The sequence below is a fragment of the Condylostylus longicornis genome, unplaced genomic scaffold (genome assembly GCF_029603195.1).
Source record: "Condylostylus longicornis isolate FDR11 unplaced genomic scaffold, ASM2960319v2 ptg000020l, whole genome shotgun sequence".
NCBI lineage: Eukaryota > Metazoa > Arthropoda > Insecta > Diptera > Dolichopodidae > Condylostylus > Condylostylus longicornis.
Window position 1 is genome coordinate 2,446,900 of NW_026577989.1, and position 22,137 is coordinate 2,469,036.

General features: G+C 24.7%; 1 protein-coding gene across 3 annotated transcripts in view; it reads right to left on the reverse strand.

Moving 5' to 3' along the window:
* The window catches only part of LOC129606647 (uncharacterized), a 95,692-nt gene that overhangs the window by 63,862 nt on the left and 9,693 nt on the right, over positions 1–22,137 (reverse strand). For all 3 annotated transcript variants that reach the window (XM_055517062.1, XM_055517063.1, XM_055517061.1), the window contains exon 3: positions 13,371–14,204. In XM_055517062.1, coding sequence (XP_055373037.1) covers positions 13,371–13,576 — 206 coding nt within the window. In that variant the 5' untranslated portion in view covers positions 13,577–14,204. The remainder of the gene's footprint in view (positions 1–13,370; positions 14,205–22,137) is intronic.

Sequence of the window (22,137 nt, forward strand, 5' to 3'; positions counted from 1 at the left end):
ATCATTTGCATCAATCATTTCAATTTACAAATCTCTATATACAAATAATTAAAATAATGGTTTATTTTTTGAAAGTATATTTTTGATAAACGAATATACAAATTAAAATTAAAAAAATATATTTTTCTTTGAAAATATTTTGCACTTTATAAATTTTAATCCCTTGATATATTACCAACAATTATATATCGAGGCATTTATCGTTTGTATCGTTTATATTTAAGAATTCATCTCTTATAAAACAAAATTTTTCATAATAATATGATTACCCAGTGAAATTGCAAGTTGTAATATAAAAAACCATTCAACAAAATTCTATTTACAATGCCATTAAGATTTTATTATTGTGCTTTTAACATAATGTTTATCACTAATGATATTGTTAAATTAAATATGTGTATACTTACATAAATTGTTATACTTATATTATATAAATATTATAAGCATGTCAAAATTTTCACGGAATTACAATAACCATTATATAAATATATACACATAATGCATACATGTATCTCATAATATTTGTAAACTTTCATTCAACTTGAAAGATTAAATGAATTTATATAACACTCTAATACAGGTGGGAAAACTTGCATGTGATTTTAACCTGATATAATTTATTTCACTATATTATAATCCTTTAGAGATATTTAAACATGTATGTGTTGATATATCAAATTTGTGTTTAAGTATAATGTGTTTGGTAAAATGTGTGCTATTATAAAAGTGATATGTTAAAGTGTAATGATATATCGTATAATATGATTTAATATTTATTATATTTTTTGTTTTCATTCAATTTTTGTTATACATTATATGCATATATAATAGTATAGTTATGTTAATAGGAGATTATTAGAAAATGAATGACATTTAATTAAAATATGTAATTATATTATTATAATGCGATTATTTTCAATAAAACAATAGACAGTATAAATTACACAAATATTACAGATGGATATTATATATACATAGTATAATAAATATTTATTTTATGAAATTAATTTATTCGAAATGATTATTGAAAAAAAAAAATATTTCATTCATTTTTTTATGAATATTCATAAAAAAAAATTAGAAAACAACATACATTTAGTGAAGAACTGCTTTGTAGTGTTGAAATTGGAACCTTCGGGTAAAATATTTTTAAGGAGCCTCTTTTACATTAACTTGTTATTTCAATTGCACATACCGCGTTAATGAATTATTAAAATTTTTTAACATTTGCATATTTTTAGGGTTCCTAAGAAAAATATATTTGATAATCTGACAACAATAAATTTATTATGCGCATTTGGTGTTGCCAAAATCAAACAAATAACAATGAATTTTATGCAAATTCATGACATTACCATGCAATCCTTTAAAACTAAAAGTATTAAAGAAATAAATTGAATAATGAAGACAATAAATTATTGGCAGGTTTAAGATTTAGATTCAAATTTTAAATTTTTAATAATAATTTTACATTAAGAAAAATATATCTACCTGTGCTATTCATTTATTGATACTGATTGAAGATTAATAAGAGCCTGTTCGTTTTTATTTTATACCTATATATTTAGATTATATTTATAAGGGCTTCTATGCCTGGTTTTTATAAGACATTTAAGATTAAATTGATCCATCCCATAAAAAATGACATTTCGAGATGAATATAATTTAAATATTCAAAATATTTGATTTTAGAAATTTTGGGCAAAATTTTACGTATACAGAACTTTCATGTTCTGTATACGTAAGAAATTTATAAATGTACCTGTTTTTCCTGTATGTATTTAAATAATTAACATTTTCACAAATTAGATCAAAAAAATGAAGTTCATAGGACAGTTTTACGAAATATTTACATTTACAAAATGTGGTTACAACGTTTTTTTAAAGAGCAGAGTTGCCTTGATTGAACTGTTTTATATCATTTAATATATTTCTTAATAGTGTTTAAGCAAATATCTCGAAATCGACAATTTATGGATTAGAACATTTTGTTTTTAATCACTTCAAATTGCTTTCACAAATTATTATATGTGTGTATGTATGTTTGTGTGCTTGATATTACCGTAATTTTTTTAGTTTCTTTATATATTTTGTATCACACAAAAAGAATTTGAATTTTTCAAATTATGTAATGGCGTATAAAAGTACTTTTACAGTATAATTCGCTATATTTTGAATAAAATTAAATTCTAACTAAGTACATCCGCCCATATACTCATATTTTTGAAATACTAAACAATTTTTTTAATACCTATTCCAAATTTTATATAGATATCATAAAAAAGGCTTATATAAGCAAAAATAGTTTTTTTTTTTAATAAAAATTAATTTATCAAATCAAATGAAAATTACTCAACAACCAACCATCACTATATTATGATGATATAATGACCTTAAAAACATTTATTAAAATTACCACAACTACACATTGCATTTTTTTTTTTTTGATAATTTATCATGTTATTAATTAAAATATATATGACACAACTAATTAGAATAGTAAACATTTTGTATACAAAATAAAATGCTTAAAAAAATTTGTAGAAAATCGATTTTTATGGAGGCGATTATCAAAATCGGCAATTTGGCAAAAAAAAAGGATATTATTATATCAAAATGGAATTAGGGGGAAAAAAATCCTATTAGACATAAATTTAATTAAAATGCCAATATATTTAATTTTCGCTTTCCTCGTATTATTTTGAAAACCAATTTTATAAAATTAATTTAAAATTATTAAAAATTATTTCTGGAAAAAATTTATCTTTTTAATATTGTTGTCTTTCGTTCTATTTTTTATTTATTTAATGTAGAAACATTCGCATTCTATGTTGCGATGACAAAATTACCATTTAAAAAATGCTTATATAAAATAAAGAATTTAGCGTGTGTACTCTTTTACAATTTTCAGCAATTTTTACATTCGACTTAAAATTATGTCAATAAAATTTTAAATATGGATAATTTTTTGATACAATAATATTATAATTTAGCGTGAATATAATCTAAATCAATTTATCGTTCTTGATTGGACTGATTACAATAACGTTAAATTTAATATGATTATTCAATTTACGTTATTGATAAATTGTCACGTACGATAAAAAATATTTAATTATAATATATAGTTTAGCATTAAAATAAAAAAATAATGTAAAAGGTATGATTATTAAAATGTAGAGAATTCTAATAATTTGCAGACAACATTTTGAAACCGATTGTACTCTGTGTTAATTAAAATATTTTATTGAATTTAATTGAATTTTAAGAAAAAATGTGATATTCGCAAACTATTTTGATTCAACGAAGTCATAAAAACACTAAAGACAAAATTTATTAAAATAAAAGTAAAATTTTTGGATAATTGGATAATGTCTTTGAGACATTATCCAATTATCCAAAAAAGCCAAACTTTGAGTTTTTCAGTTACTTCATTTGAGAATTTTTGCTTGAAGTTCTTAGTTTTCTGAACACAACAACTGAACAAATTGTGAATAAGTAAAAATTTTTTTTTTTAATTTTCCTGAGGGAATTTTACCCTCAGAACCAGTTTGAGTTTTGACATTTTTGCATAACTTTAAAAAAAATTTTTATACATTTTTAATGTTTTAAAGAAAGGGTGGTATAGGTCTTTATATTAATGAACTTCAAAAATAATTTTCCGACTTAGAATTAAAATAACTAAATAGTTTTAAAATGACAGTCAAACAAATTACTTTATCAATAAGAATTTTACGAAAAAAACGTAAAATTTTTAATTTTAGAATCCTAAATCTATTTTTATTTTGTTATATTTCTATATTCTTGTAAATATTCCAAAAATATCCGAATTCCCAAATCTATTTAAATATTTTTGCAACATATTCTGTATACATATTCAATCATTCATATTTTGCACACAGAACAGATTTATGTTGTCAAAAATGTGCTACATTTTATATATATATATGAACATATAAGCAGGTGTGCATGTATATGTGTTTCCAGCTTTACTTTATTACTTATTAATAAACAACATAATAAATAATTAATTAGCCAAAAAAAAAAATTATACATAAATCATTTTGGGAACGCAATCATTTTTAAAATAGTTTATAAATATTTAATGAGAAAAATAAAATTCAAATGTAAATAAATAATGAAAATTTAAATAAATTTTCATTTTCACTTTTTTTTTTTATTTTAGGTCTATTCAAAATTTTATTTTTATTTATGATATTTTTATACATTGAGGACAAAATTAGACCTAAATATTTTAAATTGCAAAAAATTTTGAATTTGCACAAAAATTTTTGCAACAATAAAATACCAAAAAAATTGTTTATTGTATAATACAAAAATTTAAAATAAATAAAAAAAGTAAAAAGAAATTAAAAAAAAAAAAATAGAAACTAAATAAATAAAATTTTAATATTACAGATCTGCTCTTTACTAATAAATCTACTGTCAAAAAAAGTGATTGACTGATTGTTGGCTACCTTTAGCATCATGAATAATCAATCAGTAATTGTATATACAAAAATATTCTTTGAACTAATATAGATAATAGATTTTATTATATAGTAGACTATAAAATGGAATGAAACTCTTTAGAACTCTTTCATTATTCGAATTACGATAAAATTTTGTTTTTGCAGGAAATAATCAGTTTAAACGTAATAATTTAAAAATGTGTACATAAATATGTGTATATATGCAAAGTGAGTAGGCACTTCGAGAGTTTATTTATAGCTATTCGATTTATTTTTAATCAACGACAACATTTAAAGGAAAGATAAATATTTTAAACATTTTTTATATTTAAATACAGCGATCACATAAACAAATTGGAAATGTTAATTCTTCGAAACTGTTGTCTACTCTAAATTGAATATGAAAAAAAATTAAAATTTTCTAAATCTACTTTAAACAAGATAAGCATCCAAATTTAACGAACAGTCATTTGCATGACAATATTAATTATTATTAGAGAACCTTGAGGGTGACACGAGGAAATAATTGCAAGCAATTACACTAAACACTGACATCTGAGTTTGTGCCATCCCTATTACAATATAAATATTTTATTTATTTTCAATTCTAATTAAAATGAATTGATTTGTGTGTACATACAATATGTAAATATTTATATTTCCTGTATTTTACTTGTACATATACATATGCAAAAATAAATAATAAATTTTAATAAAAATTCAATCCAAATAAGTAATCATAAATTTATTAAAAATTTTCAAATTAAAAATTACCACATAATTTTTCATGCCATAAATTTTTAAGTTTTATATTTTATGATTTAATTTTTTTTTGCACTATTTACATACATCATGTATATACATTTAATTTATTAAGGAAATTGTGTAATATTTTGCATAACATTTAATATTAAATTAATGAAATATTAAATTAATATTTAAATTTAAGTTATTTACCTAATTTTTACAAGAATAAATTAAGGTATAAAGTTGAGTATTTATATTTTATTAAAAATAAAATTAATTAGATTAAATTATGAATAAATTTGATGAAATTTATGTATAATAATTGTTACGGACACAAATATTGCATTTAACATAATTTCTCTCACTCTGTATAAGTATATATAGACGTCGAATCAATGGAAATTGAATTTAACGACGCACATAAATTTAGTTTAGTAGTTTGAATTATTTTGCTACTACTTTCATCAAAAGAGTTTTACCGCATTACATATTGCGTTGCTTTAATTCAAAAAATTTTATACCTGATCATTAATGGAAACGGAACGTATTGTGATTTCCAAAAAAGCCATATATTTTCGTGAAATTTCTTTTTTCCTTAATATGGGAAATACAATATGACAACACAAATTCAATCCAATATTTTAAAATGCACACATGATATATTGAGCAAAAATGGAGATTCTATTAATAAATCCATAATATTTCTTCCCTTCCGGCCAAATTAAAACGAGAGCCAGAAAACATTTGCAATATATGAGCTTTTTACGATATTTTTATTTTTAAGTTTTTGACTCTTAAGAGAAGTTTTCAATGTCTCAAATTTTTTTGAATGAAATTTAAATAGTACGATATTAAAAAAAAGTTTACTACAAACATACATACAAATGAAAATAAAATATACTCCGTAAACATACATAATGTGTACTGTGTATAAGACTAAATTGAACATTATTATAAATATTTGCATAAAGAATGTGGCAAAAATTTTTTTATTGAATAATAAAACTAATAATGAAAATAATTTTTAATTTTTTGAACAATTTTCATTCTAAAGTTTAGTTTTTATATATGGAAAATTAAATATTAAAAATATAAGGTAATATTATTAAAAATTAATTCTATGAAACCAAATAATTAAAAATTTTAATTTATTATTTTGAATAATGATTCTTTAATGTTCTTAATTGGCTCCTTTTGTTTTTTTGAGTACATAAGATTTTCTTGGAGTACAAGAGAAAATATTGAATGTTTTGTTATTATTTTTAATTTTATATATGTACACTTCCAGTAAAATAAATTTAATTCAATGATTTTGTTAATTTTTATTAGGTATGAATTTTAAATTTCCGTTCCTGATTCTTAAATAAATTTTTATATAAATTACTTTAATTTTTCAAATCAATTTTTATAAATTAGTGTTGAAATTTATATTAAAATTTTGGGTGAAATGGAAAATGAAAAATTTTCTGAAATTTATTTTAATGTTCAAAATCATATGAATTTCTTTAAACTTGTGAAAATATACATCTTATTATTGTTGCACATGATCTTTTTTATATTTTAGCTAAATTGACCTTAATATAGATAACGGTTGCAAGAGTTTTTTTTAATAAACCGTTAGTTTGTCTAATTGAAATATTTTACGATTTTACTTCAGTTCGTTTACATTTTATTAAATCCAATTCGTGTAAAATAATCCTAAAAATGTCTGCAACAATTGAAAATTTATTGTACGAAAGTGATAAATCTGACTGTGAAATATATGGGAAAGACACATTAGAACAATTGGAATGTGAATGTGATAATTCATGCGAAACTGTATTACAAATTAAATAGTTTTTACTTTTATATAAATAGATTAAATAAAAACCAAAATACTTTAAAAAGTTTTATCTTATGATAATTCCAAGGGGCATGTAAGGCAAGGGGTTAAATGTTATTCGCCAACTCTTTGCAGTATCTCATTTTAGAGCTATCGAAACGAAATCTCTATGAGTAGTTTATAAGTATTTTATAAACACGGTGTTAATATATAATAAGCGTTGTATATATTTACTTTTTTATTAGTAAATGCCAAAATGTAAATAAGTTCTTTTTTTAATTTACATTTGCATAAAGTTTTAGTACGATAAATGTACTAACATCAAACTTTTTATGATACTGCCGGCAAGGATATTTCTCTCAAAAGTAAGTTAATTTTAAGTTGTTTATACGAGAGAAATTGCTTATTAGGTTGTTACTCTTTTGTTAACGTGCCACCATTAATCTACGACAAAATTTCATTTCAATGCTTTAAATTTTTACATTTACAAATATTATATATTATGTGTAAAAATTGCATTTTTAATATTTCATATAAAATTAAACCTCATAAATTAAAAAAGGATACTGATGACACAATGATGAATGGATGGCTTTAAGAAGAATTAAATTTCGTCTGTTGCATGTCTAAATTGTGAATACTTTGTACTTTGTTTTTTGTGTATTGTTCTTTACACATTTTCTAACACCAGCGTGAAATACCATAAACTGTGTTGAACGATTCATCATAATATTTTAGACAAGATATTTTTTTCAAATGTTATTTTTTGCGTGGTTTGAATAGTACACATGTATATCAACTAATACAACATGTATGAAGATTTTACTATTTCGAAATGCATTAGAACAATTCATCATATTCATTAAAGTGTTACAATGAACTAAGTTTATTCAAAGGACAATATATTTGTACTTCATTTATAAAAAGAAAGTATTTTAATAATCCGGTTTATAACTTGATACTGAATTTTAAATATTTTGACTTAAATGGGTAGCGTCTGTCATCAATTATTATGTTATTGGACAAAGTTATATTCATTAGGGTATACAGCTAATAATCTGCTCAAGTCCAGTATTTAGATTTCATTTTCAAGTCGTTGTTCGAAAGCATTAAAATATCCTTAATCTACATAATAGAGAAATAAAAATTTTTTTTTAAATTGAACGTTACTGAGCCGACTTTACAAGGGCCTTTTTAAATTAATTTAAAATTTAATATTCTCAAAATGTATATTCTGCCGAAATTGACAGTACTTAGCTTGAAATCATCTCGAAACTATGTCAGCTTAAAAGCCGAAAATGACGTTTCGCTATTACATTCATTGCAAGTCATTATTAACACTTGAAGGCAAGTAAGCAAAACTATTTTGATTGGCTTGAGTGAAGCCAGGCTTCAAGTTAAGTAACGCTTAATATTATGGGTTACTGTTTTCCTTTAAATTATATATGTAGGTATGTAGTTGTGTGAATATTGAATTTGAATTTCTTGAAACTAATTTTTTTTCGTTCTCGTACTACGATAATTCTGAAGAACATTTTCGCTACCCAAGTTAATTTTATAAAGAAACAAAAACATTAAAATGGTGTGCAAAATTGTAATAAAAATGCAAAATTCTTTTATATGGCCTGCCATACTATTTTGTTACTTATTCTGTTTTATTTCTTTAAGAAATATTTTATTATATGCTTGCATGGGCATGTGTTTACTCAAATGAATAGGTGGTGATGGTGAATATAAAAATAATAACACCTTATTTTATTTTTTTGAAAGGCTTTATGTCATTTTGATGTATAGTTTAATTTATGTTTATATTTTTATACCCTGCACTTCGTGAAGGGTATATTAACTTTGGTATGGAGTTTGTAACTACTTGAAGGAGTCATCTGCGGTATGGACATATATATATATTCTTGCTCAGCGTAAAATTCTGCGTTGATTTAGACATGTCCGTCCGTCCGTCCGTCCGTCCGTCCGTCCGTCCGTCCGTCCGTCCGTCCGTCCGTCCGTCCGTCCGTCCGTCCGTCCGTCCGATCGCACGATAACTCAAAAACGAATAATGCAATCGACACCAAACTTTCACAAGTTGCTTCTTTTGTGCCAAGGACGAACCCTATTGTTATTGGACCAATTCGGACAACGGGTTCGGGTAGCTGCCATACAACTCAAAGAGTTTATTTTAATTATTTCAAAAACTAATAAAGGTACAAATATAGAATTTTGTATACATGTGTCCAATTATATTCTACATATGCTCTAAAAATTTTAATGAGATAGCTGCACCGGTTCGGGTGGCTGCCATACAACTCCAAAAGCAAATTTTTTATATTCGGCAAAATAATAAAGTCAGATTCATGAAACTTGGCAGTTGTGTGTCCAATTATAGGTCAAAGATATTTCTGAAGTTTTGGTGGAATTGCTTGACAGGTTCGAGTGGCTCCCATACAAGTCTAAAAGCTTATTTTAAATATTTGGAAAAATAATAAAGTCAGATTCATGAAACTTGGCAGCTCTGCGTCCAATTATAGGTCAAAGGTATTTCTGAAGTTTTGGTGGAATTGCTTGACAGGTTCGAGTAGCTCCCATACAAGTCCAAAAGCTTACTTTAAATATTTGAAAAAATAAAAAAGTTAGATTCATGAAACTTGGCAGTTGTGTGTCCAATCATAGATCAGATATATTTGCGAAGTTTTAGTGGAATTGCTTGGCAGGTTCGGGTACCTGCCATACAACTCCAAAAGCTAATTTTAAATATTTGGAAAAATAATAAAGACAGATTCATGAAACTTGACAGTTGTGTGTCCAATTATAGGTCAAAGATATTTCTGAAGTTTTGGTGGAATTGCTTGACAGGTTCGAGTGGCTCCCATACAAGTCCAAAAGCTTATTTTAAATATTTGGAAAAGTAATAAAGTTAGATTCATGAAACTTGGCAGTTGTGTGTCCAATTATAGATCAGATATATTAGCGAAGTTTTAGTGGAATTGCTTGGCAGGTTCGGGTACCTGCCATACAACTCCAAAAGCTAATTTTAAATATTTGTCCGATCAGTTATAGATCGGACATATCCGTGAAGTTTCTATAGAATGGTTTTACAGGTTTGAGTAATTGCTATACAACAATGAAAGGTGCAGGGTATAATTCAATCGGTTCATACCGACTGAAACGTTTTTACTTGTTTTTTATTTCTTTTTTCGCAAAATTTGAGGACTTTAATAATCATTGCCTGGGAATTGCAACTTATGCACATTATAAAGCTTAATAAAGTTCAAACTTTTTTCTGACATTTCTTTTATGGTCAATTTAAAAAAAAGTTGTACATACACATCCCTATACAATTATGTGCATACATATATTTGCTTATCTATCATGTTTGACGTCATAAAAACAGTTCAGCTGACAACATTATTATTTAGAATATCATCACTTTTGTGCAAATAATAAATGTTTTTCTTTCTTTATTTTGAAATGAAATACTCATACTGAGTAAAAACTAAAATTTTATAGTTTAAGAGATTATACAAATAAAATAGAGAAATGTATGAAATTTTAAAGATTTGTAGATCTTACGAAGCAACAGTTATCATTGAAAATTGTTAATGTTTGATATATAATGTGTAAATAAGACTTTTGGTATTTATAAATGGTGACGGTCGAATGTAAATAAATGTAAACAAGGATAAATAAATAGTTTTTTATGCATTTAATATTTATCAATTAAGCAATATTATCACAATTAAAATTTCAAAATCTAGTAAGAATCTAAAGCGCAGGAAATCTATATAAAGTAATCGAGCTGCCGTTATAGAGCAATTGTGAGAACAATATAGTAATATAATTGTATTTATAAGAACTGGGCTGAGGAATGGTGCAATTGAAATAAAAAATAAAATGCGTTAATATATCTGAATATGACCGGAACACATATACGATATAACTTTTTCATAGAAAAAAGAATTTGAAAGTCGCCTTCTTTTCATATTCTGTCGTTTTCATAAAAGCCGTCTGAATTCGCAATTTAGCATTAAAATTTGAAAGTATTGGAATAGAGTCTTTAATGGCAAAAATAATTTTTCCTATTCTGCTTTTCTAAGAGGAAATTTTCTAGTTGAACTTTTCATCGAATTTTGACCCTATAAAAATTTGAGTTTTTCCTCTATTTTCAAAATTAATTAAAATTGGCCAAAAGTGGTTATATTGTGAATTTTTGTAAAATTTTAAAGAAAATTAAAAAGTAAGAAATTAAAAATATTCTGACTTTCATTTTAAATTATCCGTATGACGCTTTCGCACTTTATATCTTCGATTTTATACGTTAAGGCGGGCTTCTTAACTGGTTATGTGTCTTGGTAATAACAAAAATTTTTAATTTCTTAAATTTAATCACTTTCTTTTAATAATTTTCTACATTATAGTAAATAAGAGTTTGAACAGGTTCCCATGGATCGAAATACCAAAATTAGACCAACAATAAATACAAAATGACTAAGGTATAGCAAATAAATAAGGTATAAAATAATGTGATAATTTTTCACATTTAACAATTTTTTTAAGCCAGAAATTTTATTTTTTACAGAATCTAACAAAAAAAACTCATACACTACGGCATACAGAAAATAATGTTTGTAAATATGTTGCAGTATATTAGTATTAAAATACTCAAAACTCAGCAAAAATACTTTACTGTCATCACATCACATTCCGTTTTTAACCAAATGATATGAATTAAATTATATGAATTATATACAAGCATATGAATTAAATACGTATGTATATATACAAACATATAAAATTCACAAAGAGAAGAAAAGTCAGCATAAACAATAAGTGTGTTCAAATAGAGAAAAATCGTTAAACATCTAAAAATTCATAAAGGACAATTTATATTATTAGAATGGCTGATGATAAAAAAACCAAAAACAGAAAGTAAAATATGAGGTAAAGTTAAATTACAGCAATGTTTTAAAATTTTAGAAAAATATAAATTTAAAAAAAAAATTAAAACAAAAAAAAAGCAGCGAAAATAATAATGTCTTGATTAATTTTATGGTCTGTAAGATTTTTTCCAACATGATAAAGTAAAATGGAAGTACTCGTAGATACGTAAAAAAAGAGAAAAGAAATAAATTTTAAAAAATTAAATTAATGATGTGATTTGCTTTTTTCTAAAAAAAATATTTCTTCTTCGTTTAAATGAAGATTTTCATAATGGAAATCTACTTAATTTTGATGAGGAGGTGAATTTAAAGTTTTTAAAAGATTTTCTGTTCACATTTACGTGAAACATTTAAAAATTTTCACAATTCTTGAAAATTTGGAAAAATTAAATTCTTTTAAAGTTACAAGCAATCTCTATATCTTCATTTCTGTTGCTCTGTTCGCCTAAAGTACACATATGTGTACACCAGAGCCACTTTTCAACAAAATTTCATCATAGTACTGTGGAAAAGTAAATTTTTTTTGTTTATAAAAGAAAATGCTTTTTATTAAATGCAAAAAAAAAATTCATACAATTTTTCCATACGAAACCAGCTGCATCAACTTTGGAATCAAAACGTACAAAAACGGTATGGAATGTCATATAAAATATAATTTCCAACTAGGTATGCATAAACAAAATCAAAGTGAATCTTTCTGAGTTCATAAGGTGAAAAATCCTATTAAAAATATTGTTTATACGATTTTATAATAATAAATTAAAAATAAAAACGTAATTTAAAAGGTGAATTACATTAAGGTGAATAAGATTTATTTTTTAAATAAATGGAATTTTACGCTAGAACAAAAAATTTTTATTGCAACAGAAAATGTAAAAGATTGTCATTATTGTGATTTTTGCTGAACTATTGTGAATATTTATTCATCATAACAATATACAAATTGCAGGGAATACTAAATTTTGTTCATAAAATGAGTTTCTTTTTGGCTTAGACTTAAAATAATTACATTTAGAAAACTGGTTCGAATTTTAAATGTTGGCGTATTATCTATATAAGAAATAATAGGTTTATTATTTCTCTATATTAATCGTTAACGTATAAAAAAATTTCGAAATTTTCCTGATAAGTTAGAAACCCGATGCAAAAGGAGTGCAATGTAATAGCCCTGTCTTTTGAAAATTAGAGGTTGCAAATGCTACAAATGTATTGTAAAAATCATGACTCAAAAAGTCCCACAATAGTACAGGAATGTTTAAACCATTTTCTTGCATTTGTGCAAGAATATTTAGTATAATGAAGTTTAGCATAACATCAAGTTGTTTTAAAACTATAATTTTAATTCTATTAATAATAACTTTTAATAATACATATGTATAAAAAAAAATAAATTACCTTCTACGATTCGGTGCTATCATTCGATTCATACCAGTTGATGGTATAACAGATATTGCACTATATTCTGGTGTTGTAAATTGTAATTTTTTGGTGTTAGCAGCTCTTTTCATTTTCGGTGTTAAATTTAAACCAGACTTAATTGATTTATTAATTGGTGTTAATTCAATATTATCGGAAGTACCAAAATTTGATGAGATTGCCATTTTGTTTTTTTATTATTCGTATAAGTCGTGAATTACAGTTAGTTGTATGTATATATATAGAAAGACAAATATTTAAATTGTCAAATTCGAAATTTAATGATTGTATAGCAATTGAATTATGATTAATTTTCTGCTTGGATTCAGTTGATTTTACTTGATTTTAGTTTAGTTACATATATCCTTGAATTCCAATTTTATATTTAATGCTTTTAGAAATTTATACAAATTTAAAAATTATAATTTTGAAGGTTATAACTTTTCGTTTAATTTTTTATGTTGTAATTATTTTGTCTCTTTAGGCCTTCTTTGATTTTATTTCAAAAAATTCACAATTTTTATAATTTTTTGCTGGGATTGTTTAGGTTTTACAATATAATGTTTTCTTTTTTTTTTATTAAAAAACTAAAAAACACAAATTTTCACTAAGCGCACTTAAATTTTTTCTTCTTTTGTTTTTAAGTAATTCAATTTTTTATTAATTTGAAGTGTTTTTATGTGGATTTGCTTTTCTCTTTTGTATTTTACCCACTTAAAATTAACTTTACCAACTAATATTCGATATTTTTTCACAATTATTCTGTTGAGGTGTTTAATATATGCTTTGTTACCTTAAAAATGTTTAAATTCTCTGAAAAGAAAAATAAAGTATTAAAATTATTAAAAATATAAATTTAATTATCTTATTGTAATTTTAAGGTTGTTCATGGGGCCCCAGTCGCACCGGTTTATTTCAAATTCACAAAAATTAAATTCAGTTTTGTTTAACAGAATTGAACGGTTTGCTTACAACACAAATATTTTATGAAGTTGTGCTTAATCAAAAATGACAGAATTGCTGTCAGAATAATTTGAATTAAATTGCATTGTTGCCAGCTTATAAGTCTTCTTAAATGAAATTCATTTTGTTTTTTAAATTTTGTGCTTTAATTTCCATTAAAAAGACTTTTTCAATTACAAAATTTACGATAAAAGTTTTTCGTTTTTAATACTTTTCAAATGAGTTTTTTCCTCTTTTTATAAAAATTGTATTCTTCTACTCGAAATTGATTCTAAAAAAAGAAGAAAATATTTATTGTTGTACGTTGGTTACAATATTTTGTTCAGATACGATTCGAGCAAAATATCAGCAAGCCATTTTCTATATTAAAAAAGTTTTTAATCGATTTATTCTGTTTTTTTTTTCTTTGGTAACCAAAAACTTTTTACTTGACTCAATTACTATATTATATATTTAAATTCAAGACAACCAATAAAGAATCTTTTGTAAAATCTTTTATATATGATTGGAAAAATTTTGAAATTCTATTCTCCTTTCCGATTTTCATTGTTATATTAGAATATTTGAAATTTCTTTGAAATTCTTCGTATTTTTTTTATATAAATTTTTTAAGGATTTTTTATGAATTCCTATACTACTGTTATGCAAGAATACAAGATAAGAAAACAAATGCTCTATTACAAAAAATCCTATATGAAATTGTTAAATTAACCAATATATTTTTTTCTATCCTTCAATCTTGTTTAAAATTATTTATTTTACTTTATTTTTGCTGATATTTTGTAGATGGCATTGCACATATTTATTTTTTTGATTTGTATTAGAATAGAGGGTGCCGCATTCCTAGTTTTTCGTAAAGCAATTTTAATTTACCCTGTACCGGAAAAAAACATTTCAGTTTTTAATTTTTTAATTTCATATATTTTTAATACTTATAATATAATATGTAGATACGATAGAATTTACGATAATTTTACGATAAATAAAGATTTACTTAGAAGCTTGTATGCGTTTGTAAATGGAATGGTGTTTTTGGACGTTGTCAACGGTATATGTGTAAAGCTTTACCTTAATTTTTTTAAAATCCCAATTTAATAAAAATACATTTCAAATATTATAATTAAATGACAAAATAACTCCGAAAAGACCTATCTGTTGCAAAATAGAAATACTATTTTCATATCCCGCATACATATGTTTAAGATGGTGAAGTTGTTCAGTTGAAATTGGTCAGTTTTGGCTACTCATTAGTAGTAAAAATACAACCAAATCGATGAAATGTAACGTCGAAAAATTTCCGTTGTTAAAATAAGAGCGGCTTAATTCTGGGCAGTCCCATTTAAATATGTGTGTTTTAGAGGAATTTTGACATATTGCCGCAGAAAATCGCTCTTGCTTTTCTTCAACTTGATATGACGACACAATAAACAAATTAAATGGTATGTCAAATAACGATAACCATCACAAAACCATATAAGAGCAATTCCTAAATGATAATAGTAACTTTTAAGACTTCTTTTCAATTATTTTACCTAGTCCAAATCAAAAAATATTGAAATAAAATTTGATACACTTTGTAAAATTAAATTACAAAATAAAAAATATGGCAAAAAAAAAACAAATAATTTTGAAGGCAGGTCCTTTTTGTAATTTGATTATGGTGACTAGCTTTTTTTATGCTCTATAAAGCTTTCTGCTTTCTTTTATTTTTTTCTGCTTTTTGCTAAAAATTAAAAAGGAAAATAGAAAGCCAAATACATATAGAAAAATTCCCTATATTTTTTTGTTATTTTTTTATTTTATTTAAAAGAAAAAAAAACGATTTTTTTTTAAGTGTGTCTGGTCACGCTTTTATTTCAGTTTTCGACACAAAAAAATTATGTTTAAAACATGACCTTGAAAAGGAAATCAAAGCTTTTGCATGTTCGGTTCGTATAATTTTTGATTTTTTGTATGTTTGTTGTTTTTTTTACATATTTTAATGTTTCTCCCGCTATGCCTTATGGTAATCGTATAATAAAAATGGAAAATAGAAAAATTCCATTGAGGGTCTTTTGCTAAATTTCGTTAATATTATAGTTTTACCGTTTTACCATTAAATAGGTTATTTAACTCCTCTTGTTTGGTTTTGTTTTTTTTTTTTGGTATAGAAAGAATTTAAGTGCTTTAATAAAAAAGTAGGTCATTGAATTTTTAGTTGGTTCTGTTAATAGATGGTCAGCGTAAAATAGTGTGTGTATATGAAAACAAAAGAGGTTTGGAATGTGTTCAAATTTAATTAGATTTTTATATTCACAAATTGTTTTTATTTTTTAGGAAATAATAGAATTTTTAAAATTGAAACTTTTGAAAAACGACCAAGCACTTATTTGCATAATAAAATGGTAGTTGTGTATTTGTGAACTAATGAGTTTTTCAACTTTTTCTCTCTCTTTATTGCCATTTAAACAAAGTGCAGTTATTTTTTGGTATCCTAGGGTTTTTACTTTTTCTTTATGTTTAAGTTTCTAGCAAAAACGTAATAAACGCAAAAATTGTAATATAAATTTATATTATACTTTTCTAAGAGAAATATAACAAGTACAGGCGTTAATCGGTACATCGTTCATTTATATAAAGAGGAGTCCGAACTCAAGAATATGTGGTTTCTAAAGAATGATCATATTACATAACCTGATTTCGATTAACTCTTTTATTTTACAAAATTTGATGTGTTATTGTCTTCTTATTTTGAGATGGAAATATTACATTCTTTATTTTCCAATAAAAAACATACTATCCGTTGACGGTTTGACGTAAATACTCACCATAACGTATAATATGTCATTAATAATGCGACTAATAAATAAATGATTTGGCATTTATAAAAGCCACACAATTCAGCTGATATCAGCTGAAATTCAAGTTTAAATCGGATGCTCATGATTCAGATGCTCGAATTAGAAATAAATTAAGCTGCATTTGTAATTACCGTCACTGCACACGGTATGCGATATTATGGTAGACAAAATTATATCTCAACGCAGATATGTACGTGAAACTGAAATCTATACTGCTATAAAAGTGTAATTGAAATTTGTATAGAAAATAAAACACAATGAAAATAGTTTTTAAGTTTCTACGCTGTATAATCGATATTGAGAATTCGAATTGAGTGCAGTTGTCGCGAGGCTATTGCGTTGATATACATTTAAATATATGGGGTCAACGTTTTTTAAACAGCTGCGTATAATACGACCTCGATTTTGGTTTATTATTTACTGTTGTATAAAAGCCAAAATGAAAATTTGGTGGCGCTCTATTACTTGAAAAAAGATAAGTAATGTCAAACATTCATCAATGGCATTTGCACATCAAACTTTTAGCTATTATGTGTTAGATCAAACAAAATTCATAACCGTCCATAAGCAATATTTGAAATACAGTGAGCGACATAATTAATCGTACGCATGATAAAAGCGCCCGATTTTGTATTTCTAAAACGTATACGAAAAAGAAATTTTGTAGGAACACTTGATTGAATATATGTTTGTGTTCAGCTACAAAAAATTGTGAGAAATGCGAATGAGTAATCCTCAAATTTGCACATTAGTTTTTTTCCTACTTATTTTTGCGACATATTTAATCGTACGATAAATTTAAGGTTATTTTTCTGATGAAAATTTTAGAATTTTATAAAAATTTTGAGTTGTTATCATTCTTAGAGGCAATTTTGAATGCAATGCGTTTATTTTTGTAGAAATTTTAATGGTCAGTATTTAATATTAGTTCGATATGGTTAACGATAAAGAATCCAGTATTGAGTTCAGAGAACTCGCAATAAAATACCACTCGGAAAGGGTTTTCTTTGGGTGAAATAGCTAAAATTCGAAAAGGGAGTAAATCAACTGTTAAAAATTTTAAGAAAACTGGTTCTGTTCGATACAGGAAAAAAACTGGGAGGCCTAGAAAATTGGACAAACGTGAAAAAAGACAAGTTTTAAAAAAAATAAAGCAAAATCCTAAGTTAACTGGTATCAAAATAGCTAAACCAATTTCAGAAACCTATAAGAAAGATGTTTATAGTCGTACAATTCAAAGAATACGAGTATTAAACAGAAGTGGTTTTCGTGCCTAAGAATATTCCAAGAAAAAAAAAACCGTTTATATCAGATACTAATAAGAAAAAGCGAATGGAATTCGCTAAAAGTCATATTAATTCAGATTTATCTCATTGGAAAAGGGTAATTTTTTCTGACGAGAGTAAATTTAATATTTTTGGACATGATGGGCCATCTAAAATTTAGAGAAAACAAGAGGAGGCACTCAATACAAAAAATTTAGTATCCACTGTAAAACATGGTGGAGGCAATGTTATGGTTTGAGGATGTATATCTTGATACGGAGTTGGAAGTCTTGAATTTATTGATTGCAAAATGGATAAATTTCATTATTTAAATATTCTTAAGGGTAATTTAAAAGAATCGGCTCGAAAAATGTGTTATAAAAATGAATGGATTTTTCAACAGGAGAATGATCCTAAACGAACCTCAGGTATTGTAAAGGAGTGGCTTCTCTTTAATGTACCAAAGCAACTTCATTCCCCTCCAGAATCACCGTACCACAACGCTATAGAGCACATTTAAAATTTTTCAGAAAATCAACTTGGCAAACACAAGATAACTTCCAAGGATACCCTCAAAACTGCCATTAAACGAGAATGGGAGAATATACCAATTAAATATTTACAAACTTTAATTGAATCAAAGCCAAATAGATTGCAAGAGGTTCAAAAATGACGTGGTGGCAACACTAAATACTAAACAAGGAATTAGAATTGAAAGTCATTATAAATAATTTGGTTAAAATTATGTGTACGATTAAATATGTCGCGTTTTTAAATGAATTTTTTATGTTTTTTGTTATAATTTAAATTTTTTTTATAATTTTTGCAAAAATTTCAATTGAATTAATAAATTTATTTGTTTTAATTTTGTTTCTATTTGAAAATTGGGTTAGTTTATTTAATTTCGTTTTTTATTAAGGTTTTTTCATTCGTACGATTAATTATGTCGCTGACTGTATGTGTAGTCGTAAATGTTGTTTTAAAGAGGAAATTTTTTGTTGTACAATGTAAAAGACACATTGATCGAGAGAATACTGTATTTTTTTAATTCAAAATCTACATTTCATTTTCATGTATAAAATACATTAATTTAATATTTTTTATTAAATAAAAAATTTGAAAAGAATTCGTAAAAATTTCAAATAAAATACCAATCATACTTGTGTATATATGTATACATATATATATATATATGTATAGTGTATGAAATGTCGTAAAATTTTTTGAATTTCGATGATGTATTACGACAGTATATGTACTTAAGTACATACATGTACAAAACTATAAAATTTCAGGAAACTAAATAGCAGGTTTCTTAATTTCTATTAATAAACAAGTAAAATTTATTGTTGATATTATCGACTATAAAAATAACAACAATCTGCACGGAAAAAATATTTTTCAAAATTATTGTAATTATTTTGGATAAAAAAAGAAATATATGTACAATATTTATAACTTGGTTAAGATAACATGGAAATTTACTTAAGTTTTTTAATACTTGAGAATTGAATAAAATGTAATTATGACCCTAAATTATAAAATTTATTGTTTTCATTCATTTTATGTTGGAAAAGGATAAATTCAATAGAATTACTATTTGAAATTGAATTTAAATTTGAAAACTTTAGTTTTAGTTAGATTATTCAACAATAAGAAAGGAGTTAACATTGAATTACTCACGTACTCATAAACCAATTCAAATATTAAAATCAAAAACATGTGATGTTGCAAAAAACCTTGTTATTTTATTTGTATACTTTTGATAACATTTTATTTTCTTCTAAATAAATTTTCCATTTATTGAATATATTTTAAGAAAAAATTTAGGATTTGACACCCCAAGTACCCTTGATAATATATTATAGATATGTATATATATACATACAAACTTTTATTTCCAAATTGTTCTGTGAATTCTGTAGGAATGGTCTATTGGGATTTTAATTTTGTTTTTTTTTTTTGTTTTGAAACATGACGTACAAAATATACAATTTTTATGCAGAAAGAAAAAAAGTAACATTTAAATTGTGAATTATTAGTATAAACTTATGTTTTGGGAAAAATCAAATGTTATATAATAAATTTCAAATTATTTTTTTATTTCAATAGCAGATATTTTATTGTAAATATGTGTATGTTTGTGTACTACTACGTCACACGCTTATATAAATGATACTACATAAAATACTATATTAGTTTACTTTATTATTAATAATTAAAATTTTCAATTTACTAATATTTCGCAAGGTATTATAAAAGCTACTTCTACAGAAATACAGAAGCTAATTCTACAAATTATACAGAATTATACAGAAGCTATTCGGTATAATAGCTAATAAAACAAATTGAATTTGTAAAGGTTTTGTTATTTCATTATTGAGATCTATTCATTTTTTATGAAAATTCAGATACGCGAAATGTCATTTAAACCATCGATCAACTTCAAGAAGAATAATATGCCACTACATTTTAGCTATATTTTGATATGACCTAGTTATTTTTTGTTATTGCCTTCACAACAAAAAGCATGAAGCTCTAAATTTATTTGACATCACTTTAAAGATAAAATTTGTAATTATTGTAAGTTAATTATTACCTTGTTTCTAAGTGAAACTATTCATTGTTTAAATATTTTTTCAAATTATTACAAATTTTATCAAATATTAAAAACGAATTAAGAGAGAATTTTTAATTAAAATTCTCTATTTTCAAATTAATTAAATTTATTCTTGCGTGTTAATTGATAAAATTTTGTTGGAAGAATTGTTGTATCGAAGTTAAAAAATTAACCAAGCATTAAGTATTTGGGTTTTATTTTATATTTTATGGTTCGTTTTTATAAAAATATTTTATTATATCTTTAAAAAATTGAGAGAAATGTTTAATTTAAAAGGGACCGACCATAGAAACAGAATAATAAAAAAAACAAAAACCGAAACATTGAATCCTTATTAAAAAATATAAAATTTAATATTTAATAATTAATGTTAATAAAAGACAGTAACAAAAAATCCGCTATACTGGAATCCATAGGTGTTTATCAAGAATTTTAAAATTGTAATTAATGTAATCTCAAAATGGTACACGAGTGATTGTCGAATTAAAATAACTTGTTCAGTGATTTTTTAAATAAATTAACGACGCGCTATTACTCAAAAATCATTGTGACAGTTGTGACAACGAAATAATTAAGAAAAACGAATTGGGTTGCGTTGCGTAGTCGAATCTCACTCAACAGAGTCGACGTAGTTCTAAATGATTTTTACTTTAATTGTAAAAACAGAAACATAGCGGTGAATGGCAACGGAAAATGCCAATGTCGCCTAACTATTCAGTATTTTGCATATAATGTCACAGACACACAGAAACAGATGATAATAAAAAACAAATTTCCGACGGTGAAATAGGAATTTGGACTATTTTGCCACTGGCGGTTACTTGTCCTGCGTTAAATTCGCGGCGGTAATTTCGCAACGGTAATTTCTCATGATTATAAGCAGTATCATTTAAATATATGTGTATTCTATATGAATTTTTCCATTTCGTCACGGCAAATTCTTCTTGTTCAAAAAGAACAAGAAAATGCAAAAAGTTAAATAAAAAAAAATAATGTTATTGAAATTAATGTCATATTTTTTTTTTAAGAATTAAGCGCCACAACGTGCAACATAAGCT